At 39.4% G+C, this 26406-nt stretch overlaps 1 protein-coding gene across 1 annotated transcript; it reads left to right on the top strand.

Annotated features, from left to right (window-relative positions):
• The first annotated feature begins 24243 nt into the window (after window positions 1–24243).
• On the top strand, window positions 24244–25636 carry LOC120770704. The gene is made up of 5 exons (XM_040098284.1): window positions 24244–24394; window positions 24460–24558; window positions 24622–24926; window positions 25016–25193; window positions 25265–25636. The coding sequence occupies exons 1-5, from the start codon at window positions 24244–24246 to the stop codon at window positions 25396–25398; spliced, it is 867 nt and encodes a 288-aa protein (XP_039954218.1). The 3' UTR covers window positions 25399–25636.
• Window positions 25637–26406: the final 770 nt, after the last annotated feature.

The following is a 26406-nucleotide window of genomic DNA, read 5'->3' as shown; positions in this document are numbered from 1 at the left end:
AAGGGAACTGTGGGACGGCATTTCAAACTCCTTACGTACAGCTGCAACCGAAACCATTGGTTTTCGGAAAGTGCAAAAGAACAACTGGTACGACGAGGAGTGCCGTGTCGAAGCGGAGAGAAAACAGACTGCCTACCTCGCAACGTTACGATCGACCACAACACGTGCGGGATGGGATAGATACCGAGAGTTGAAGAGGGAAGCGAGACGCATTTGCAGACAGAAGAAGAAAGAGGCTGAAATGCGTGAGTACGAAGAGCTTGATAAGCTGGCCGACAGGGGTAATGCTCGAAAATTCTACGAAAAAATGCGGCGGCTTACAGAAGGTTTCAAGACCGGAGCATACTCTTGTAGAACCCCCAAAGCTGATCTAGTCACCGATACCCAGAGCATACTTAAATTATGGAGGGAAGACTTCTCCAGCCTGCTGAATGGCAGTGAACGCACAACGCCAGGAGAAGGCGAACCCGATTCCCCATTCGATGACGATGGAGCAGACGTTCCATTGCCCGACCGTGAAGAAGTTCGAATAGCAATCGCCCGCCTGAAGAACAACAAAGCGGCAGGGGCCGACGGATTGCCGGCCGAGCTATTCAAACACAGCGGCGAAGAACTGATAAGGAGCATGCATCAGCTTCTTTGTAAAATATGGTCGGACGAAAGCATGCCCAACGATAGGAATTTAAGTGTGCTATGCCCAATCCATAAAAAAGGAGACCCCACAATCTGCGCCAACTACCGTGGGATTAGCCTCCTCAACATCGCATATAAGGTTCTATTGAGCGTATTGTGTGAAAGATTAAAGCCCACCGTCAACAAACTGATTGGACCTTATCAGTGTGGCTTCAGACCTGGAAAATCAACAACCGACCAGATATTCACCATGCGCCAAATCTTGGAAAAGACCCGTGAAAGGAGAATCGACACACACCACCTCTTCGTCGATTTCAAAGCTGCTTTCGACAGCACGAATAGGAGCTGCCTTTATGCCGCGATGTCTGAATTTGGTATCCCCGCAAAACTAATACGGCTGCTTCTGGAGAAAATAGTTCGAGCAGCAGAACTAAATAGAGACGGTACCATTTTCTATAAGAGTGAACAGCTGCTGGCGTATGCCGATGATATTGATATCATCATTGTCAATGCTAAGTTTAGAATATTTATTTAAAATTTATTTTCAAGCTACTTGTTTTGCTGGATAAATGTTCTATCTATATGAGCCTTCTAACGAAGTGAATACCTAGATAAGTTACATCATTTGCTTGTGGTACAAAGATATTATTCATTTTAATTGGTGGACACATTTAGGGGTTTCACATAGTCTCATAAAGTTATAAGTTATAACTATCCGAAAACATAGCGTTCAGAGTTGTATTTGCGAAAACTTATGTTAGTATGCAATCCAACAGCAAATTTTTTAAACTAGTATACAAATTTATGATCTTATGATTTTACGATGCTTTATTACACGTTGTGAGTACCCCAATTTATTCCCAGTAGGCTAGTCATTCTTAGAACAAAGTTAATTGCCACTGACGCTCTGATAGGTCTTTTATTACGGCATAATGGGGGTGTGTCAGTTAGTTTTTTATTTTCTACATATTAAGAATATTATTTAATATAAAATAAGACATATGTAATACGCATAAATCCAAACATAAATAAACACATATGCATTTACATACAGGCAACACGCGTGCACTCAACAATCAACAAAACAAATATATTTACTTAGGTTAAGATGTAAATATATGATGACCTATTGACCTAATATGTACATTAAAGCAATAAACAATATGCAACATAATTAAACTAAGTTAAGTGTGAAAATAGGTGAAATCAGATGATAACGCCGCCTACTTCCCATGTAATACTCGTAATTCTGTTTAAAGTGCGATAAATAGAAAAGAAAAGGCGTCAGAGACTTAAAATTTTACATATGATGACACAAAGGAGCTTTATAGGGGCCGGTGTCAAAATTGAACATAGGCGTGGTGCCGGCCACTTTTTGATGAAATAATATCAACAATATCACCGGAGCTACTTTACAGATTTCAATTTTTGGATAATTTTAAATTCCTTATGATTCCTACAGATTCCAGAATAAAATAAATAACCAATTTATATAACGAGATAAAACTTGCTCGAATAATGTCTTTGAGTGGTGCCACCTTCTGACCAAAAACTGCCCAAATTGAACCAAAACTACTCAAACATAAAGAATCTTCTCCTGAAAATGGGTTGAATAGGGTCAATCTTTCCTAGCCCCCATATATGTACCTAATACAAAGGTTTTCGAACTTCTGTGTGACTTTATACCGAATATATCAGCCAAGATGTGAGTTACCTCAATGAAAATGAGAAAACGTGTTTTCTTAATAACTGTGTCTCTTTATGCCTAAAATGGATAAAATCGGGTGAAAACTTGACCTACCACCTATGTATATAACTAATATTATGATTTTCAAACGTTCGGCTCACTTTACTCCATGTAGATTGGTGATGGCATGTGCGGTAGTTTAATGAAACGTACGGAGTATTTAACGTAGCTTGTTCTTTATATATCGGGATTTGGCAACACTAGTGATATTATCTGTAAACTCACAATTTTGGCATGTTTTGTTCAAATTGATCATCCCGACCCTTTCTCTGCCCCAAATACACCCCATAAAATGATTTCCGTCTTTCCAATATACTTAAACCGTTCAGTTTGATCTACAGGTACAGGTGTGATATTTCAAAGAAAGTAAATGGACAAGTTTTCTTAAAAATTATGTGGTTTATATTTGAGTCATCCGGTTAGCATAAGAAATTCGATTTGCAGTTTTCTTCGGATTTTTAATACATTAAATGTTTAAACTCTTGCATCATGTTTTTACAGAGTATAATTGCTTTGTTCAACGGCTGTTTGTATCACCTAAAACTAATCCAGATAGATATAGCGTAATAAGCATATATAAAAATGATCATGATGACAAGACGAGTTGAAATCCGAAAGTTTGTCTGTAAGAGCGGGTCAATTTTCTTCTATAAAATCGGATTGGCGGGAAACGTTCTGGGGATAATTCTGAACAACTTTGCCCAAGAGAATGTGGGTCTAAATTGAGTACGCTACCGATTTTTTAAGCGATGTTGAGTTTTTCGAGATATTGAATATATGATTCATCTTAAAAATCGCTAGCTCGAAACCGATTTTAGATCCATGGTATCTTAGGCAAAGTTATTCAGAATAATCCGTAGAATATTTCCCATACACGCGATTTTTTCGTTTTTTTTGGCTGCTTATAAATCAACCCGCTCTAATGTCTGTCTGTGCAAGCTGTAAGTTGAGTAAGATATCTTAATTAAACTTGATACACGTGTTCCTTGGTAAAAAGCCGAGGACTGGTTTGTAGATGGGCGTAATCGTACCACTGCCACGGCCACAAAATGCCATTAAACGAAAACCTATAAAGTGCAATAACTAAGCGCTAAATTAAGAATAGAACTATAATTTGACACAGAGGATCGCAGTAGCAACGGGTAAATGTGGGATAAAAATTTCAAAAAAGTGATTGTGACCTTGCCCTTTAATCGCTTTAATGAATATATCTCCTGAACACTAGAGATATAAGAACCAAATTCGCCTATAACAAATATTATAAAAACTGTCCATATAACGGTACTGTTAAAAAACTTCTAAAATAGCGATAACTCTAGTCGGAGACATTAAATTTTGCCCCCGAAGTGATAAAAGATGATTTTAAAAGAGCTAGGGTCAAAATTCGAAGTTGGGGGTGGCAACGCCCTACTCTATGACAAATCACATATCACGGGACTTGCTCGACCGATTTCAACCGAATTCTGTACATTTTTCAGACTGTGTGTTAAAAATTAGTTGAATCGGACCCTCATACCTAATATAAAGATTTTCGAACATCCGTTGCTCTTTATACACCATTTATAGGCCAATATGCGAGTTATCTTAACACCATAAAATTAAAAGAACGTGTTTTTCTTAAGGGATCGTCTCAGAGAGAAATTTACAAGAAATCGATTTTTTTGTTACATTATCGGATAGTATGCACTGTAATAAACATTCTCTCATATCTTAAATCGACATTCAAATTATTTTGGTCGCTACAGCGTTTCTTATAGAAAAGGAAAGAGTGAGAAAGAGTCGCTTTGTTGACTCCAATTTTTGATAGTTTTGAAGATGTCTAGTTCTAATTTGGAGAGAACATTTTTAACGTCATTTGTTATCGCGCTATGGAAGCTTGTATTTTTTTTTTTTTTTTTTTGAAATCTTCCAATTTTTTCTACGAAAAACTGTCAAAAAAGGGTCAAATTCGATACTTTGTGTTCAAACCGCCGCCATTTTGTCATATTTCAAAAAAACAAAAAAAAAAAGCTTCCTAGCGCTATAGCAACTTTCCTAAAGATTAATTATCATTTTGAAATCTTTGTTTTACACCAAAATTGCGGCCGCAATCGTGGACATTGTACAGGATCATTTGAACAATTTATTTAACTAATCAATAAACATAAAAAAATTATTTTGTATTCGCAATAAAGGTATCTATTGAAAAAAAATAGGATCAATAAGTTAATTTCAACACTAAAAACAAAAATCGCGAAAATCAGTGATTTTTCGGAGGGTCACACTGAGAGGATCCCTTAAGTGCTCTACATATTTCCTTTAAAATGACTTAAGGGAATTCGCTACCGAATGAAGAGAAAGCAATAATTGAAACTTATGAAGAGCTACAAAATTGTGTAATAGAAATATCAAAAAAGGTTGGGAATTGTCGAAAAGTTAGAAACAATTTCTTGCATAATAAGTGTAAGTCTTCATCTTCTTTACTGGAGTAGACACCGCTTACGCGGTTATATCCGAGTTAACAACAGCGCCCATCGTTTCCTCTTTCTGCAAGGTAGCGGCAATTGCAGATTCCAAGCGAACCCAGCTCCTTTTCCCCCAGGTCCTTCCAACGGAGTGGAGGTCTTCTTCTTCCTCTGCTTCCCCCGGCGAGTACTGCGTCGAAGACTTTCAGAGCTAGAGTGTTTTCGTCCATTCGGATAACATGACCGAGCCATTGTAGCCGCTGTCCATTAATTCGCTGAACTATGTCAATGTCGTCATATATCTCTTACAGCTCATCGTTCCATCGAATGCGATATTCGCCGTGACCAACGCGCAAAGGACTACAGAGTTTTGTTTTTGTTCGTCGAGAGAGGACTTCTCAAATGCCTACTTAGTCCGAAGTAGCACCTGTTGGCAAGAGATATACTGCGCTGGAAATGCGAGGCTAACGTTTTTGTTGGTGTTGATGCTGGTTCCAAGATAAACGAAATTATCTACAACTTCGAATTTATGACTGTCAACAGTGACGTGGGGCCTACTCACGGGGCGGCGACTGTTTGTTTGATGACAGGAAATATTTCGTCTTGCCCTCGTTTACCACCAGACCCATTTGTTTCGCTGCCTTATCCATTCTGGGGTTGTACCAACCTAGGAAAAAAATTAACCTGTCTTCCATATAAGCGGGAGATGAGAGGGGAAAATGAAGAATTTCCTATACTTTGTGGGCAGGATGTATAATTACGGGATGGGGTATTGTACAACTTTCAGCTATACTTAAACTTTTCGAAGCAATCATCACTGACCAAAAATCTTTTTCGATATCTCCGTTAATTTCTTCTTCTTCTAACAAATTTAAACATTATGGAACATAAGAATATATATAAACTGAATTTCTATGAAGTAAGTCTTTCGACTCTTTCGACTCTTTCTGATCTTCATGGCTTTCAGCCAAGATTTTTCCAATGACTATATTCTTATCTTTATAATAGAACACATCGACTGATATTTAATGACACTCTTTCAGATTGAAATTATATCTCTTCAGGGGTTCCGCAATGTCCCGATTATGTTCTTGTTATTCTTATATATATGAATGAATCGCAAAATATGTTGCTAAGCGCATAACTCAACGATGTCTGGACCAATTTTGCCAATTCTATTTTTAAAAGGTTCGTTGAGGTTCAAGGATGGTTTTTACGGCAAGAAAAATTCGAATAATTGCTGGAAAACTCCTAAAAACAGCCCTTTTCTTTTTCCCATACAAACGAATAACTGTTCGTTCGTTACTAAAGTTAAGTGAACGGCTGCACCAATCTTGATGACATTTTCAGAGGTTGTTCGTTGTGGATCGGGGAAGGTTTAGAAATAAAATTACCTTATACTTTTCATGAGGAAAAGTCGGAAAATTGGATGATTCTAAAAAGTAAATTTTTTCTATACAATTTTTTTCAATTTTTGTTTGTTTTGTTTTTCAATAATTTGATTTGTAAATTATTGAATCGTTCAATTTCGGTCGCTTGCTTCAGTGAAAACTTTACGTGTGTTTCACACAAAGTGATCAATTGCGAAGAGCCCTAATATCGGTCGGCGTTCTTTTTGCCATCAACGTACGGCAGCCCAAGGCAAGGCAAGGCAAGAAGCATTCCCAGGATGCGGTGACATACGTGCGGAATTATGGATCGCGGTCAATCAGCAAGCGATCGTCACGATGTCACAGCACGACTTTTCAAACAACAGTTACGATGTTTGATGGACTTTATCTTGAAGCAACACTGTTGAGTGGCAAAAGAGAGGTTTGCCGCACGCACACATTCCTTTTTGGTTGGTGGATGGTGGTTACACCAGATCAAATTGATGAAATCATTTCTGCTGAAATTCCTGATGCAGAGAAAGATCTAGTATTATTCGAAGTGATGAAAACCAATATGGTTCATCGGCCTTGCGGAGACCACAATACCACTTCGGTTTGTATGTCTGACAATAAATGCATCAAAACCAATGATAAGGTCTGACAATAAAATTGCAAAATCTCATCGGTTCTTTATTTGAAACGTTAGATTGGTTCATGTACCTTATGGACACCACAATCCCACTTCGGTTTGAAACAAAAACTAGAAATGATGGATATCCACTCTATCGGCGTTGCTCACCAGACGACAATGGCAGAACATTCAGCATTCAATTTAGAATAGTGAATATCGAAGTTGACAACGTACAGATCGTACTATATTCACCATTATTGTCTAATTCACATTCAAAACTCATATCAATGTTGAGTATTGCAGTTTGGTGCAATCGATAAAATACGTTTGTAATTACGTCACCGAAGGAAGCAACATGGCGGTTATTGGTCGTGGAATTATGTGTTTTGAAATGAAAAGAAAGTTAAATTTATCATTTAATTTTTTTTTTTTCAATGTAACGCAGCTTGATAAACAAAATTTTTTGGTTTCTTTTCCGGTGTACAGAAAAGATGGTTTTCCAACTCGTTAGCACGCCACGGCCGTGTGAAAAACATAATATTTCCAAATTCATGCCTCACACTATGCGACTATCTTTAGATGATTGTCATCTCACATGCAATTTTCACTGGAAACGAAATACATTTGAACTGAAATTCGTAGAATCAAGCATTCTGCCCCTTGTGTTCGATAGGTGGGTCACAATAAGTCGGGTTCCATTACACAGTTTTGTGGCATGATGATTGCGAAACATAATAACGACCGATCCTACTTTGAGACGCAAATGATGCGGTGGCATACCAAGCCTGTCCACTGGATAATTCACGGCGCCGCACAATGGGTCAGAAACGACAATTTTCGGCAAAAATATTGTACTTATTTTAAAACTGCTTGCTTATATAAATTTTATTGATAAGTGTGACTTCTTAGATCTAAGAAGTTGGTGAAAAGATATAGCGAGCCTATAGCCTGTTGTAGTAGAGGTTGGCTCGCCCAAGATGAGCGATACGAGTTGAAAAAGTAAAATGAAAAATTAAGTAACCAGTTGATGTTTTAACTTTTTAATAATGTAATTATACAGAGTAATCAATTTTTTTGGGACATTATATAACTTGTTTTAACAGGAATATCTTACACAGAGTACTTTTCATAGCAAGAAAATGGCTATAGAAAAAGAATTAATAATAACTGTTATTTATTAATATTTATCAGAGAATATTTACGATATATTAAATATTTACATAACACTATCTAATCCCTCTCATTTTATGTTGATTGTAATGAATAGTAATGAATTCTTAAATCTAATAAAAAATGAAAGGCATAGTTGAACAAAATGATAACATGTAATAAACAAATTTAAGATTATAAAAATAATACGTTCTCATTTACTAAGTTTGAGATTTAATTTAAAAGTAGTCCTTTTGCATCTTCTGATAGATCTATGTGTTGTATTACAGTTGTAACTCTTACACTTGATAAAATTAGATCAGAAGTAACTAAGAGTCTCTTTAAAATACCTTCGCTAGTTGAAGTTCGACTGCATTTCCTTGCGTAACGAAGGCGATAGTTTCCATAATCCTTGTTACGAGCCTCCTGCGCCTCTTCAGAAAGATTACCGATAGGGAGAAAAGACTTCTAATTATACTTTCGCCATGTACCAGCATTTTATGTATTGTCACTGGCATATAATACCAGTTATACGTCCGAACAAACAGTCTAGCCGTATCTAAAGCATACTTTCCATATTTTACTGGGTATGTGCTATCACCACAAGTAATTACTTCAAGTATTGTAGCCAGTCGTTTGATTTATTCCAGGTCAACCCCAGTTACCTCTGAAACTACCTCGGGATTTTGAAAAAATTTTCTAGACGTCTTTTTGTTGTACCTAATCCCTGTTGAACATGGTCAACCCTAATACCCAATCTTTGATGTAATTCTGTCTTGGTTTCCGCATTAGTAGACCACCTTTTAAAAGTTAAATTATAACCAATATTTAAAATAAATTCCATTGTTTTAATTCTAGCATGTAAGGGAGGAATTCCCAACTTAACTGCTTCCTGATTGCATGATTTTTTGAATACGGTGGCAACACATCACATCCGAAGTCTTTAAGCACATTTCGAACAACTTCATACTGCTGCTTTGATAACTGTGCATCAATTAACATCGCCAACGCTTTTTGAGAATCTAAGTATGTCTTCTTAATAGCTGCTTATCCAGATGCGGCCTTTAATTCTTTCTTCTTTGTAACGTTTAGCCCGTAGACTACATTCTTCAAATTTCTTTACCGGTCGTCCAGCAATTAAACTACGTTTATTTGAAGTATAATTTATCAACCATCTCTACAGTAAAATTCTTATCCAGCCATACAGAATGATTTTTAAATAGTACGTTTTTTTCCTGTGACACTGGTTCCATTTTGAATTGAATGAACTTATGTACCTTTTTTTAATTTGCTCTAAAATAAACTTCACCTTATCTTCACTAAAAGAAGGGAGTTTATCCCTTAAAAACTGCGTCAACATATCACTTTTTCGGCCGCACCGAATAAATTCTTCAGTAAGCTGTCGATTACTTATGGAAACGGATGACATTTTGCAAATATTATTTGCAATATATATTTATACAAATCACACTTGTTAAGAACTGTTAGCTTTTTATTACACAACGAATTTCGAAATTACACAAACGCTACTTTAAATTATCAATATGTGAAGACGCGCAATAAGTTAAACAATTGCGCCCGTTGTCACAACAACCGTTCATAGCTATCTGTGATCCTTATCCCCACGTATCCGCAGTTCATTTTTCGTTATCATATTCCTTAAAGTGTACATAAAATATTAGGACTAACTAGACTATGTAGGTACATGTAGCTAATAGTCAAAACTATAATTTTTATGTAAAAGTGTTTAAAAAATGGTTTTATTTTAAAACTTTGTCAAAATTGACATGAATTAGGCCTATGAAATGAAAATAATTATTTTATAATATATTATAATACTAGAGGACCCGTCCACGCTTCACTGTGGCTGATACATATGTAGATAATACTACTACTACCATCTATATGATTTCTATTAGTTGGATTATAAATATTAGTTAATGAGATATAGCATTTTCGTAAAGCTACTTGTGTTAGTTTACAAAAAATGGATCATAAAGCATTTCGTGTGTTAATAAAGCACTGCTTTTTTTTGGGAAAATATTGTTGAATTTGGGCTCAGGGTAATCCACCGATAATAAGACCGAAATTTTTCGTCAGTAATAGAAACATAGCTCCATTATTTCCCACTGGAGCCCAATCGACAGTCATTCTAGTGGACTCCTCAGGCGTGGAAACGAAAAAGGCGGCTGGAAAAGTTATGACATCAATCTTTTGGGATGCACGTGGTATAATACATACTCAACGACTGATTACTGAGCCAGTTATACTCTATTTCACTGCGTAGTTGGTTGCAGTTCTTTTCTTCTATTCCAAATATTTAGCAATTGTATTATTTTTAAGAAGATTCTGTTTAAAATTGTACGCATATATTCAAATAATTCCTACAAACATGAATTTTGAAAAAATGCTTATGATTTAAAATATAATTTTTGTATTTATGACTTGTATTAAATTTTGACATAAAGAGATAAAAGGTATCCTATGTTCTTACCCTGGTACTAAGCTACCTCCAATCCAATTTTCAGCCAAATCGGTTTAGCCGTTCTTCAGTTATAAATGGTTTAACTAACAACAACTTTCTTTTATATATATAGATGTGAGTTTTTTTTATTGTTTTTATTATTGTTTTTGTTATTGTTTTTGTTTTTTGCTCTCCGTTTAGACCTACCCTGGACTACGAAAAACATTTTAAAACCAAAATCAGCTCAATCGGTCCAGCCGTTCTTGAGTTTTAATCAGACTAACGAACAACAATTCATTTTTATTTATATAGATAGATAGATAATCTAATTACCTGTTGTTGGATTTACCATTTTGATATTAAAATGGTACCCATCTTCTCCCTGCCAGAAAATTAATGGGTATTGTAAAGCATCATAAGCTCTATGCGTTTCATATACACGTTTCAATTCATTGTTCCGGCGATGAAGTACAATATCTCTTGATTGCAAATTCTCTCCAACAACGACAATAGCCACTTCATCTATTGTCGGTGAATTAAACCTCCTTGCATGCTCTCCAGCAGGTGTTTTGTCGGCTCTTATTACAATATTATGGCTGTCTGATGGCATCCGATTCAGTGCCATTTTGAACATCTTCACTAATTCATTATTCTCGTGAAGAAATGTTTGCAGTTGTTGGACAATGATTCGCTTGACGCTTGGATTATGACCAGAACGTGTATCAACTTCCACATCTTGATTGCCCATAAAATAAATTTGCAAAAATTTATGATCTGCATCTGGCACTGGCAGCATTGCCCCCAGTAGGTGATGAATTTGTCCTTGTATCTGTAATTGTTTAAGAACTGATTAAATTAATTGTGATACAAATACAAATTAGAATTTCACTAAAACAATTATGGTATACTGCCTTGAAAGTAGACATGAACCCGTCTTGTACTATATGCGTTGCGCCAAACGATGTCATTTGGAAGCAATTATTATATTTTTGGATGTTAGCCAAAAAGTGTTTAGACTCACTTTCCATCCCATTAACTAATGAGTGTAACGGTTCAGGTGTTGGAACCAATTGAAGCAATTGTACATTGCCACCAGCACAACATAATCCTGCAGGTTCACTACTGTACTTTAATGCTTTACAATGTTGACAAATGATCAATCTATCCACTTGATAGTTATTTACTCTTGAACGTAATTCTCCCATACTTGTACGACTGTTATCATTATCAGCATCTCGCTGGTCATTAGTGCGGTTGGAGCGTAAAGTGAGAAGAAAATCACTTTTAGCAGTATTTCAATATTTCTCCAATTAAATGTTTCTTTTTTTAACATGAGATGACAAAACCAAGGATGTTAAAGTAGGAGCGCAGCAAAAAGTCTCTAAATGTATGTACAAAACAATGTAACGTTCGGATACACGTGCTCTTTACATGAGATGACAAAACAATGGAACGTTCGGATATACTTATTACAGGGCATCTCGACAGGATAGAATTTATAGAATACTAACTGTTATTGCTATTGTCAAATCTGTATGTGGGCATTTCTTCTTCTTCTTCTTAATTGGCGTAGACACCGCTTACGCAATTATAGCCGAGTTAACAACATCGCGCCAGTCGTTTCTTCTTTTCGCTGCGTGGCGCCAATTGGATATTCCAAGCGAAGTCAGGTCCTTCTCCACTTGGTCCTTCCAACGGAGTGGAGGTCTTCCTCTTCCTCTGCTTCCCCCGGCGGGTACTGCGTCGAATACTTTCAGAGCTGGAGTGTTTTCATCCATCCGGACAACACGACCTAGCCAGCGTAACCGCTGTCTTTTAATTCGCTGAACTATGTCAATGTCGTCATATATCTCGTACAGCTCATCGTTCAATCGGATGCGATATTCGCCGTGGCCAATGCGCAAAGGACCATAAATCTTTCGCAGAACTTTTCTCTCGAAAACTCGCAACGTCGACTCATCCGTTGTTGACATCGTCCAAGACTCTGCACCATATAGCAGGACGAGAATTATGAGTGACTTATAGAGTTTGGTTTTTGTTTGTCGAGAGAGGACTTTGCTTCTCAATTGCCTACTCAGTCCGAAGTAGCACCTGTTGGCAAGAGCAATTCTGCGTTGGATTTCCAGGCTGACATTATTAGTGGTGTTAATGCTGGTTCCTAAATATACGAAATTATCTACAACTTCAAAGTTATGACTGTCAACAGTGACGTGAGAGCCAAGTCGCGAGTGCGACGACTGTTTGTTTGATGACAGGAGATATTTCGTTTTGCCCTCCTTCACTACAAGACCCATTTGTTTTGCTTCCTTGTCCAGCCTGGAGAAAGCAGAACTAACGGCGCAGGTGTTGAGGCCGATGATATCAATATCGTCGGCATACGCCAACAGCTGTACACTCTTATAGAAGATGGTACCTTCTCTGTTTAGTTAGGCAGCTCGAACTATTTTCTCCAGGAGCAGGTTGAAGAAGTCGCACGATAGGGAGTCGCCTTGTCTGAAACCTCGTTTGGTATCGAACGGCTCGGAGAGGTCCTTCCCGATCCTGACGGAGCTTTTCGTGTTGTTCAACGTCAGTTTACACAGCCGTATTAGTTTTGCGGGGATACCAAATTCAGACATCGCGGCATAAAGGCAGCTCCTTTTCGTGCTGTCGAAAGCAGCTTTGAAATCGACGAAGAGGTGGTGTGTGTCGATTCTCCTTTCATGGGTCTTTTCCAAGATTTGGCGCATGGTGAATATCTGGTCGGTTGTTGATTTTCCAGGTGTGAAGCCACACTGATAAGGTCCAATCAGTTTGTTGACGGTGGGATTTAATCTTTCACACAATACGCTCGATAGAACTTTATATGCGATGTTGAGGAGGCTAATCCCACGGTAGTTGGCGCAGATTGTGGGGTCTCCTTTTTTATGGATTGGGCATAGCACACTTAAATTCCAATCGTTGGGCATGCTCTCGTCCGACCATATTTTTTAGCTCGGCCGGTAGTCCGTCGGCCCCTGCCGCTTTGTTGTTCTTGAGGCGGGCAATTGCTATTCGAACTTCTTCATGTCGGGTAATGGAACGTCTGCTCCATCGTCATCGATTGGGGAATCGGGTTCTCCTCCTCCTGGTGTTGTGCGTTCACTGCCATTCAGCAGGCTGGAGAAGTGTTCCCTCCATAATTTAAGTATGCTCTGGCCATCGGTCACTAGATCATCTTTGGGGGTTCTACAAGGGTATGCTCCGGTCTTGAAACCTTCAGTTAGACGTCACATTTTTTCGTAGAATTTTCGAGCATTACCCCTGTCGGCCAGCTTATCAATCTCTTCATATTCGCGCATTTCGGCCTCCTTTTTCTGTCTGTAAATGCGTCTCGCTTCCCTCTTCAACTCTCGGTATCTATCCCATCCCGCACGTCTAGTGGTCGATCGTAACGTTGCGAGGTAGGCAGCCTGTTTTCTCTCCGCTGCAACACGGCACTCCTCGTCGTACCAGTTGTTCTTTTGTTCTTTCCGAAAACCAATGGTTTCGGTTGCAGCTGTACGTAAGGAATTTGAAATGCCGTCCCACAGTTCCCTTATACCGAGTTGTTGACTAGTGCTCTCAGAGAGCAGGAGTGCAAGCCGAGTAGAAAATCGTTCGGCTGTCTGTTGTGATTGCAGCTTCTAACGTCGAACCTTCCTTGTGTTTGGTGGCGTGCGTTTTTTGCTGCACAGAGGCGAGTGCGAATCTTAGCTGCAACAAGATAGTGGTCCGAGTCGATGTTAGGACCTCGGAGTGCACGCACATCTAAAACACTAGAGACGTGTCTTCCATCTATCACAACATGATCGATCTGGTTGGTAGTTTTTCGATCCGGAGACAGCCAGGTAGCTTGATGAATGTTCTTATGCTGGAATCTAGTACTACAGATAACCATATTTTGGGCCCCGGCGAAGTCAATCAGCCTCAACCCTTTTGGGGATGTTTCGTCGTGGAGGCTGAATTTACTGACCGTAGTGCCAAATATACCTTCTTTGCCCACCCTGGCGTTAAAGTCGCCAAGCACGCTTTTGACATCGTGGCGGGGGCAGCTCTCATAAGCGCGCTCCAAGCGCTCATAGAAGGCATCTTTGGTCACATCGTCCTTCTCTTCCGTCGGGGCGTGGGCGCAAATCAGGGATATGTTGAAGAACCTCGTTTTGATGCGGATTGTGGCTAGACGTTCATTCACCGGAGTGAATGATAGTACTCGGCGACGGAGTCTCTCTCCCACCACGAATCCAACACCAAACTTGCGCTCCTTTATATGGCCACTGTAGTAAATGTCACAAGGACATACTCGTCTCTGTCCTTGTCCCGTCCATCGCATTTCTTGGACGGTGGTGATGTCAGCCTTTATTTTTGCGAGGACATCAACCAGCTGGGCAGCGGCACCTTCCCAATTAAGGGTCCGGACATTCCAGGTGCATGCCCTTAAATCGTAGTCCTTATTCCGTTTGCCATGGTCGTCATCAAACGGGGGGTCTCTCATCCGAGGCTGTTTTAACGTTTTCATTGGTATTGTTTTTTACGTGACGGGTCCCAAGCCCAGCGCACAACCCTATGTAGGGAATGTTTCGCCTTCTCACTTTAGCTCGCCTTCGAACGGATGTTCTTAGGCTACCCAGAGGATTCTTGGTCAAAGACTGGAAGTAGTGAGCTGCTTGAGCCATGTGTAAAAGAATCGTTTCTGGCCACTCCCAAGTGAATGGCGATCAGAGAACTTTCCTCACTTGCGTGAACTTCTACACATGACTCCATTTGCTATCATGATATAATCATTTGCGCAAAAGCGTAGGGTAGGTAGGTTCGAGATGATGTAGCGTATGCTTTGAGCTCTTGAAAAATTTATTTTATCATTTGCGAAATGCCGTCGGGTAGGTAGCTGATGTAGGGCACGTTTTGAGCTCTTGAACTCCTTAAATCTTTTGTGTGGAACATAAAAAAAGGATAAATATCCTTTTTTTTACAAATGTATTTCTGGGAAAAATAAGAATTTATATTTTTGGACTACTATATAATAATTGTGGCATAACTTGTATATACCAATTAAAATAATAAATTTAAAATGAGAAATTATATTTTGATCTATGCTTGTATAAGTTTATTAAATTTAAGACTTTCCAACCCAATTTGCATAATATTACTAAAAATTAACAATGTTATACTAAATATTAAATGTTATTTTGAAAATGTACTTTATTTTTATATAATAACACAACCGTCTTAACTCGCTCTTCTAATTTTCATATTACCAAAATTAAAATGCCGTCGGCATATGTGGAAATGGGATATGTTGCCTCTTCGAAATTTTCATATAAATGAAAACTGCGCTGTTAAACTGCTGAAGAGACAGCTTCAAAGCTTACCCTATATGGCAAACTATGTAGTATTCTATATCTAGTAAGCAATGAGCAATGTGGAGTTGCACAGGCAGAGATGCCCCGTTATTATAATAAAAGTATTTTTGAGAGTTGGTAACACTGTAAGGTTGGCACCATCAAACATGTCAACACATTAATTATATTTATATATTTTGAAATTTGAAATTGAAATTTAAATACACGATGTTATGAGCAAAGTTGATATTATGTTGTCGATTCAAAAGTCTTGTTTTAATGCGTTCTTCAATTCGAGTGGAACTGAGATTACAAATACCGTCAAATGTTTGACAGCAAGTAAGTGGTCAACTCTTATATGGGAAAATGGAATTGTCGTTTTACTCTATCTTACTCGTAATTTTTCCTTATTTGCTCACCGTTTAGACCTACCCTGGACTACGACAAACATTTTAAAACCAAAGTCAGCTCAATCGGCCCAGCCGTTCTCGAGTTTTAATCAGACTAACATCGGGCTTGGGACCCGCCACGTAAAAAAACAATACCAATGAAAACGTTAAAACAGCCTCGGATGAGAGACCCCCCTTTTGATGACGACCATGGCAAACGGAATAAGGACTACGATTTAAGGGCATGCACCTGGAATGTCCGGACCCTTAATTGGGAAGGTGCCGCTGCCCAGCTGGTTGATGTCCTCGCAAAAATAAAGGCTGACATCACCACCGTCCAAGAAATGCGATGGACGGGACAAGGACAGAGACGAGTAGGTCCTTGTGACATTTACTACAGTGGCCATATAAAGGAGCGCAAGTTTGGTGTTGGATTCGTGGTGGGAGAGAGACTCCGTCGCCGAGTACTATCATTCACTCCGGTGAATGAACGTCTAGCCACAATCCGCATCAAAGCGAGGTTCTTCAACATATCGCTGATTTGCGCCCACGCCCCAACGGAAGAGAAGGACGATGTGACCAAAGATGCCTTCTATGAGCGCTTGGAGCGCGCTTATGAGAGCTGCCCCCGCCACGATGTCAAAAGCGTGCTTGGCGACTTTAACGCCAGGGTGGGCAAAGAAGGTATATTTGGCACTACGGTCGGTAAATTCAGCCTCCACGACGAAACATCCCCAAATGGGCTGAGGCTGATTGACTTCGCCGGGGCCCGAAATATGGTTATCTGTAGTACTAGATTCCAGCACAAGAAGATTCATCAAGCTACCTGGCTGTCTCCGGGTCGAAAAACTACCAACCAGATCGATCATGTTGTGATAGATGGAAGACACGTCTCCAGTGTTTTAGATGTGCGTGCGCTCCGAGGTCCTAACATCGACTCGGACCACTATCTTGTTGCAGCTAAGATTCGCACTCGCCTCTGTGCAGCAAAAAACGCGCGCCAACAAACACAAGGAAGGTTCGACGTCGAGAAGCTGCAATCACAACAGACAGCCGATAGATTCTCTACTCGGCTTGCACTCCTGCTCTCTGAGAGCACTCGTCAACAACTCGGTATAAGGGAACTGTGGGACGGCATTTCAAACTCCTTACGTACAGCTGCAACTTTTTGTCGAAACCATTGGTTTTCGGAAAGTGCAAAGAACATGCTGGTACGACGAGGAGTGCCGCTGCCCAATCGCAGCGGAGAGAAAACAGGCTGCCTACCTCACGCAACGTTACGATCGACCACTACACGTGCGGGATGGGATAGATACCGAGAGTTGAAGAGGGAAGCGAGACGCATTTGTAGACAGAAGAAGAAAGAGGCCGAAATGCGTGAGTACGAAGAGCTTGATAAGCTGTCCGACAGGGGTAATGCTCGAAAATTCTACGAAAAAATGCGGCGGCTTACAGAAGGTTTCAAGACCGGAGCATACTCTTGAAGGACCCCCAAAGGTGATCTAGTCACTGATGCCCAGAGCATAGTTTAATTATGGAGGGAACACTTCTCCAGCCTGCTGAGTGGCAGTGAACGCACAACACCAGGAGAAGGAGAACCCGATTCCCCAATCGATGACGATGGAGCAGACGTTCCATTACCCGACCATGAAGAAGTTCGAATAGCAATTGCCCACCTCAAGAACAACAAAGCGGCAGGGGCCGACGGACTACCGGCCGAGCTATTCAAACACGGCGGCGAAGAACTAATAGGGAGCATGCATCAGCTTCTTTGTAAAATATGGTCGGACGAGAGCATGCCCAACGATTGGAATTTAAGTGTGCTATGCCCAATCCATAAAAAAGGAGACCCCACAATCTGCGCCAACTACCGTGGGATTAGCCTCCTCAACATCGCATATAAGGTTCTATCGAGCGTATTGTGTGAAAGATTAAAGCCCACCGTCAACAAACTGATTGGACCTTATCAGTGTGGCTTCAGACCTGGAAAATCAACAACCGACCAGATATTCACCATGCGCCAAATCTTGGAAAAGACCCGTGAAAGGAGAATCGACACACACCACCTCTTCGTCGGTTTCAAAGCTGCTTTCGACAGCACGAAAAGGAGCTGCCTTTATGCCGCGATGTCTGAATTTGGTATCCCCGCAAAACTAATACGGCTGTGTAAACTGACGTTGAACAACACGAAAAGCTCCGTCAGGATCGGGAAGGACCTCTCCGAGCCGTTCGATACCAAACGAGGTTTCAGACAAGGCGACTCCCTATCGTGCGACTTCTTCAACCTGCTCCTGGAGAAAATAGTTCGAGCTGCCTAACTAAACAGAGAAGGTACCATCTTCTATAAGAGTGTACAGCTGTTGGCGTATGCCGACGATATTGAAATCATCGGCCTCAACACCCGCGCCGTTAGTTCTGCTTTCTCTAGGCTGAACAAGGAAGCACAGAAAATGGGTCTGGTAGTGAAGGAGGGCAAAACGAAATATCTCCTGTCATCAAACAAACAGTCGTCGCACTAGCGACTTGGCACTCACGTCACTGTTGACAGTCATAACTTTGAAGTTGTAGATAATTTCGTCTATTTAGGAACCAGCATTAACACCACTAATAATGTCAGCCTGGAAATCCAACGCAGAATTGCTCTTGAAAACAGGTGCTACTTCGGACTGAGTAGGCAATTGAAAAGTAAAGTCCTCTCTCGACGAACAAAAGCAAAACTCTATAAGTCGCTCATAATTCCCGTCCTGCTATATGGTGCAGAGGCTTGGGCGATGACAGCAACCGATGAGTCGACGTTACGAGTTTTCGAGAGAAAAATTCTGCGAAAGATTTATGGTCCTTTGCGCATTGGCCACGGCGAATATCGCATCCGATGGAACGATGAGCTGTACGAGATATATGACGACATTGACATAGTTCAGCGAATTAAAGACAGCGGTTACGCTGGCTAGGTCATGTTGTCCGGATGGATGAAAACACTCCAGCTCTGAAAGTATTCGACGCAGTACCCGCCGGGGAAGCAGAGGAAGAGGAAGACCTCCACTCCGTTGGAAGGACCAAGTGGAGAAGGACCTGGCTTCGCTTGGAATATCCAATTGGCGCCACGCAGCGAAAAGAAGAAACGACTGGCGCGCTGTTGTTAACTCGGCTATAATCGCGTAAGCGGTGTCTACGCCAATTAAGAAGAAGAAGAACATTGTGCGTGCACTTAAGGAATCGTAGTTACGATAATTTGGCCAATGTCCGAACATTTGTGATGAGTTTATCTTTCGTGAATTGACAAAGGGAAGATGGAATTGATATCGAACCACCGGAAGTATCAACCGAAATTCTACCATTTCCAATTTTTAGCGAAGGCCATGTAAAATGTCTTCGGCAATGTCTTTTTTGTTCGTATCCCATAATTGACGCGGATTTGAAGGCTGATATGTCGAAATGAAAGTGTGCGAACTTCATTTTCATTCCCGTGATTACAATGCTCCAATAATTGTAATTGCTGGCTTACTTCTCCAAAACTTGCCCACACCGTACCATTCACAGTAAGCAATAACTCAAATAAAGTTGAACCGCGTACATTAATCAATAGCAACTGAAGGTAGAAGCAGTCGTCGTTTTTCGGGTGGGTTGTGTAAATTCATTCTAATGCATTAGTTGAGAACACATCTGGATTTCAATTTACTGGTTGGCCTTGCTTTCTGCGCAACTATTTCTTCGACGATGCATTCCATGTATAATATTAGGGTATTTCCGAATAGAGAAACGTTTTCGTAAACGGATCACTGACGAAAGTTTAGAAAAAACTCGTCAATGTTAATTTTGTTGCTGGCGGTGTTTCCACTGGCTGTACTGTATTCTTTAAGTTGAAATCGTTTTACAACTTTGGTTAGATCTATTTAAGAATAGTTCACATCAGTTCGCTTTTCGAAGCAGTTTGTATCCGCACTGTTAAAATCTTGTAGATCAAATTTTGAACCAAACCCGCATATACATATGTACATATCTCATTTATCTTTGAGCTTAGTGCAGTTTTTGTGAATTTTTCCTTATAATAGGCATGCTGCGAAACTGTCATTTTTTTTCTTATGTCTAATTCGAATAGTCGTTTCAACGGAAAACACTGTGTGAGCCTTCGCCGCCCATTGGTATTTATAACTATTACCTCGACTTTCCTTCATAATGAAGCAATATGGTTTAATTGCAATGCCCATTTAAAAGTGGTTGTAAACCAGGTTATTATGTAGCTCTGTGACTCCTGTAACTAAACAATCGGGTTCCGGAGATTTAAGGGACTTGAAACTGCTTAACGCCCAATATATATTACTTTCTGTCACTCTGTCCACAGGAATGGATCCTGTGTTTACTCCACCGTCTAGTGCATAGTTCACCGTGTCGTTTTCAGAGCTGGCTGAGAAGTGACCCAGGTAGGAATTGCCAAGCTTCACGACCGGATCAACCGTGGATTAGTCGTGGTTAACCAGGCTTTGGAAGTCCGGGACTGAACCAGGCTTGGTATCTTAGTCACATCGGGTAAAGTCCAGGCTTGGATCCCTCCCTGGTATCAAGCCTGGTTGCCAAGTTTGTACCAAGTCTGGAAGAAGTCTGGTTCATTCAGCCTTGGCTTATAGTTTCTCAGCCAGTCCTGGGCCCAGGCTGGCTGAAATTGATTCCTTTTCAATCAGGCTGCATCCTGATTTTACTTCGCTGCGAAATCAAAACGTTGCAATGTCTAATAGTATAATGCTTGATTGATAACTCCATATTAATTTCCTTCTCAATATTTATAATATTGACATCCAGTTGGCGCTTCCATCGAGAACACAAATGTCAACGTCTAAAAATTAAATTCGATTAATGAGTGGTGTTCAATCATGAGTTCCACAGGGTATTCGAATTCGCGGGAACGAGTGAAAAAATACCGTTTTTTAAAAACATTTGGTGCTCCAAGCACAGAAAGATGAAAAGAGCCCTAACCAAGCAAAGCCATCTCATGATTTAGAAAATTGTGCAGAATCTCCAAGTGGAGTTCTACAACAAGATACATCGCTAGAGAGTTTCGCAGGGTTTTCAAGTTTTATGTCGGTTGACGACGATGATGACAACGCAATAGCACCTGTCAGTCTGGGAGCAAATGCAGCCCCTCAACAGACCGAGCTGATGAACTTAGGAATTGAGATTGAAGCACCTCAGACCCTCACTGAGAAAATACGCCAGCTAACAGTTGATAATATAGGCAGCATCAAGATGAAAGTGGTGAGTGGATTTTTAGAAATTCTGCGTAGTGAAGGACACACTGAAGTGCCATCCACTGCCCATAAACTTCTTGGCTTCAATCACCGCGTGAAAACCAAACCGATGATGGCGTATAAAGATCAGATTGGGGATTTTTTTATCTCGGAATTCGAAATGGTTTGGAGAAACGAATAGACATGAATGTCTACAAAGAAAAAACATACGTGTGTTAGTTCATATAGATGGATTGAAGGTATACCATTATTCCAAGGGAAGTCTCTGGCCTATTACGATGAAGTTGGTGACAAAAAAATATATCTGCGGTCCTTTTGTGGTAGCCTTGTTTTATGGTAGGGTGATTCTTTTTGGGTGATTTCGTAGAGGAAGCTAAAAAATTAATCTTCGAAGGCATAACCATCGATGGTTGTAAATTCAATTTTGAAATAAAAGCTATTGTTGCGGATAGTCCAGCGAGGGCATTCCTCAAGTGCAAAAAAGGCCCAACAGCCTTTTATGGCTGTGAAAGATGTACAGTTCAAGGGGAAACTCGGAATCGAAGAAGAGTTTATCCTGATTTGAACTGTGCATTACGAACGAAAGAGAATTTTGTCACTCAAACAGATGTCAATCATCACTTAAGGGATAAAAAAACGCAGCAACTGCTGGTTTCACCATTGCTTCAGATTCCTAATTTTGATCCAGTTAAAGACTTCCCGTTAGATATTATGCATTTATTATTTTTAAATGTAATGAAAAATCTTGGAGAAAAATGGGTGAAGAGGGAGAAAAATAATTATAAATTATCAACACAACAGTTGAAAGAATTTTCAGATTTAATGAATTCGATGAAAGATTATGTAACGGCAGAATTTCAGAGGAAGGAGTTTGATGTCGAGGAAATTGGGCAATGGAAAGCAACTCAGTGCTCATTTTTACTGCTTTACGCCGGTGGCATTGTCCTGCAGATGACAAATATCAACACTTTCTGCTACTTCATGTAGCATGTCGTGTTTTGTGCAGTGATAAATTGATAAGGGGTCTTCCCATGGCAAAGATTCTATTGCATAATTTCGTTCAACTAATGCCGATTTATTATGGAGAAGACAGTGTCATAATGACAATTCATCACCTCAGTCACCTCTGTGATGACGCAGCTCATTTTAAAACCTCACTGAGCTACTACTCTGCATTTTGGGGGGAGAATTTTATAGGCCACTTGAAGGATTTTGCAAGTAGCCGTGCGAAACCCTTGGCTCAAATCGTCAATCGCCTCAGTGCTTTAGACTCATCAGACAGTTGCAATACGTGATGTGAAACCTGAAAAATTCCCTGAGACAATTAAAATAAGTTGTGAAGAATATTCATCAGTCAAATCAGTAACTTATAATGACATGATACTACATGCTGTGGAACCTAACAATGTCGTGGAACTAACCACGGAAAAACGCTTTGTTATTTCAAAATTATGGGTTAAATCAAAGTACCATCATAGTGAAAAGTCAACGGACGATATTTACTTAGATGGATTTAAACTGCACTCCTTAAATGATGTGTTTGACGCTCCCTGTGCGTCAAGAGAAATTGGCATTTTCGCAATTGACAAATTAGCAGGTTCGCATGAGCTGGTAACCATCGGTGCTGTGAAATCCAAGTGTTTAATGATGAAAATCAAAGAAAAATATTATGCTGTGTCCTTGTTGCATTCATAACGTCGATTGTTTCAATAGTGCAATGTTGATGGGTATGATGGTTTTTGCGGGGGTTTTCGCACGGAGAGAGGAAACGGATCCAGTGTCAAATTTTTGAAAAACGGCGGTTCATTTGTAAATGTTGGTGTTATTGTACATATATCCGGTCATATTGCGTCATTTTTCTGCACGGCGTCATTGCCTGTGAGCAATCCATAACAGCTTGGATTAATTCGCTATTACACGTAAGTATTTTTGCCAATTGTTTATGATTCAGAATGAAGTATTATTCTCTTCTCCTCTTTTATTAGTTGCCTCAGCATTTGTCGAAAATTTTACACATTTCCACAATCTTTTCATATAACCTCCAAAAATCATGCCTGATGATGTTGACGTCATAATTTACTGTGTTGAAACATTGAGCGATAAAAAAACTTTAGACAGTAAATTCACACATTTGTGAGAATACTTTTTAAAAATACTTCCATTGAATATTACGTCAATTAATTATTCGAAGAATTATTACAAAATACATTTGTGAGAATACTTTTTAAAAATACTTCCATTGAATATTACGTCAATTAATTAATCGAAGAATTGTTGCAAAATACTTCGCACATTGAAAGGACCATTCACTTAAACTGTCTCATTCAAGTACACATTTTTTCATTAATCTACTTCCTCAGAATGAGTACTCAAGAGGATGATGGCAAATTGTATCAAATTGTGGAGTTCCTGGACGAAATTACTGAGACTGGGAAAAATTGTTCCAGCGTCGTGGGTGACCAGAACCGATGGAAACAACAATAGTACTTGTGCTTTTCCTCCCCCCCCATAAATATTTTATAATAGACACAATAGTGAAAGATCTCATTCCTCCAAAATCATCGTGGGAGAAATTTGACGTTGAAATTCTCACAAGTGCTCGTATGAATAACGTTATACTAATATTTTTCATGCATACCCAATCGTTTATCATCGAATTGAAATAAATGAACTCTTCTTTATTAGAGAAAAATAACCTACTCTTTACAGGGAATTACGACAAGGCCCAGAGGAGAATCAAACATCTTTATAAAAAACGTGATAACGAAGAATCCACAGAGTCAGATACTGAAACCAATCGAGCTAGAAAATTAGCAAAAAATCAAGCGGCAATGATGTCAAGGCAAACTTTTTCTCTCTTAGAACAAATTGTCGAAGAAAGGGAGTCCTCTACATTAAGAACATCGAGAATTCCTGAGGCTGAAGTTTCCAGAAATAAAAATCAACCAAGAGATGATGAGGCAGCCGGGGCTAGAGCGTCTCAAAGTAAATAGCTGTGTTCATTTTTTTTTTTCAGGAAAATTGGACCTACTAATTCTCATTTTCATTAGGTAGAACAGCGTACAGTGACACAAAATCAGAGAAAAAATCGGCATTGATAGCTTGCCTTACACGTCTGAGGGGGAGTGCCATAGGCGATCCTCTTAAAGGTAAGTACCAACCATATTGTGGACGAAATTTGTATATTTTCTTTGTTTTTTCTCATTTTTCAGAATTTGTCATGGATTACTGGGATGCTAAATTGGATTTCCTCATGTACAAACTACGTGACGATTTCTCAAACTTAAAACGATGCATCCAGTACGATTTAAATAGAAAAATCGAAGAGCTCAAAATTAAAATGACCATGCATCATGTTGCTAGAGCTCAACCCATGGCGTCCCCTAGGGAAGGATTATCTACAAACTTTCCTATTAAGACTTTGGAAGAGTTCCTCGATTTTGAGAGGACTCTCGACCCAATGCATGAGGACAATTTGGCTGACCCTGAAAAGGCTTTGAGCAAGCGTGTGACACTTGTGAGTTTATTTGGAATATATTTATATTTTGAGGCGTTATTATTGACTTTACCAATTGTCTGAGAGTATTTTTGTGGTTTTTTTTTCAGAAAGAATTTATGAGTGTGTTAACGCATAAAGAATCCAATTACGCTGCAGACATTAAGAAGATCATCAAGGAATTAATCGCCAAAGAAGTTCAACTTAATTATAATGGCGTAGGCCGTGTTGTCAAAGGAAAAGGAAAAAAAAATTTCAGTGCAACAGCGACTTTTGCGTGTATGAGAGGTTTGCATACGAAGTCCATTCATGGTGACTGACTTATTTGGTTTTCATTGATTTTTTTACTCGGTTTCCAGATTTCATTGAGACAAAATATAAAGACCCTAATCAACCATTGAAGATTATTACGATTACAAGTGATTGGCTAGCAGGTGCTGGCGACAGAGATGGAGGATGCATACAGCGTAAAAAGGAAGTTGGTGCAGTTTAACTGAAAAAAGAGCTTAGAGGGATCGAACCAAAACTCACCAGTCAGTGAAAACTTAATTTTGCGAATTTACTGTTTTTCGTGTTAAAAAAAAGGAGTTAATTTTTAACGTTAATTTTTTTGTTCAATATTATCAAGGGGTTTGTCCAGTTACGACAATTCAGGCAACAAATTTGTATTTTTTGTGTTTAAAAAAAGGAGTTACGTTAATGTTTGTTGTTCATTATTATCGGCAGTTTTGTTTAGTTACGACAACATAATGCTTATTTTTCATTTTCCATGTGGATAAAGTCCATTTAAAGTATATGTATAACAATATATAAAATATTAATAATATAATAAAGATTAAACATAATTACTTCCGATAAATCGTGCTTCATTGAATGTGCCAATCCACAAAATACCTATTCAAACTACATCTGAATCCTGGCTAAGCCAAGGTATTAAAAAAAAAATAAGCTTGGAACGGCGCTGGTTCCAGGGCCTGGACCAGTGTTAATAAACGGCCTGGGCCAGCCCTAGTTACCAGGTCTGGCCCCACGTTACATTCCAATGCTCATCCACTATTGGTCCGGGCTTGGATACCAAGCCTGATCCAAGCTTGCCAAGTCTTGGGAACGGCTTGGTTAAAGGCTGGGCCATTGGTGATTTCCTACCTGGGTATGTCGGCCAGTATATGAGTTATATATATACTTATATATTCATACTTACCTAATTGATTGGATTCCCAACCTCTAGTTGACGTTTGGTACTTTAAGGTATTTCCTTGCCTTTGAATATTGCAAGTTCCAAGAGTATAAGATATGCGGTTGCCCATCTTTCCTTGTTTCGTTAAAACTTTTCTGAATAATTAGTCGAACTGTAAATGAGATTCGCTAAAACACTGAGCATGTTAAAAATTCAACAGACCAAGGAGGCATTTAAGTTGACGGTTTAAAATTAATTTTCATTGCAGACGCCCTTTCGTGATGACAATTCGCAGTGGAAGTGGTGCAACATAAACAATATGTG

This window comes from Bactrocera tryoni, chromosome 3 (assembly GCF_016617805.1).
Source record: "Bactrocera tryoni isolate S06 chromosome 3, CSIRO_BtryS06_freeze2, whole genome shotgun sequence".
Classification (NCBI taxonomy): domain Eukaryota; kingdom Metazoa; phylum Arthropoda; class Insecta; order Diptera; family Tephritidae; genus Bactrocera; species Bactrocera tryoni.
The sequence above is the reverse complement of the archived record's forward strand: the minus strand, read 5'-3'. Positions and strand labels throughout refer to the sequence as shown.

What these genes read in the sequence shown, in the direction of transcription:
- LOC120770704 (XM_040098284.1), top strand. Translation starts at nt 24,244, where the DNA reads ATGTCAAGGCAAACTTTTTCTCTCTTAGAACAAATTGTCGAAGAAAGG. An exon ending in CGGGGCTAGAGCGTCTCAAA is followed by an intron (nt 24,395 to 24,459) that starts GTAAATAGCTGT and finishes CATTTTCATTAG; the next exon opens with GTAGAACAGCGTACAGTGAC. An exon ending in CATAGGCGATCCTCTTAAAG is followed by an intron (nt 24,559 to 24,621) that starts GTAAGTACCAAC and finishes CTCATTTTTCAG; the next exon opens with AATTTGTCATGGATTACTGG.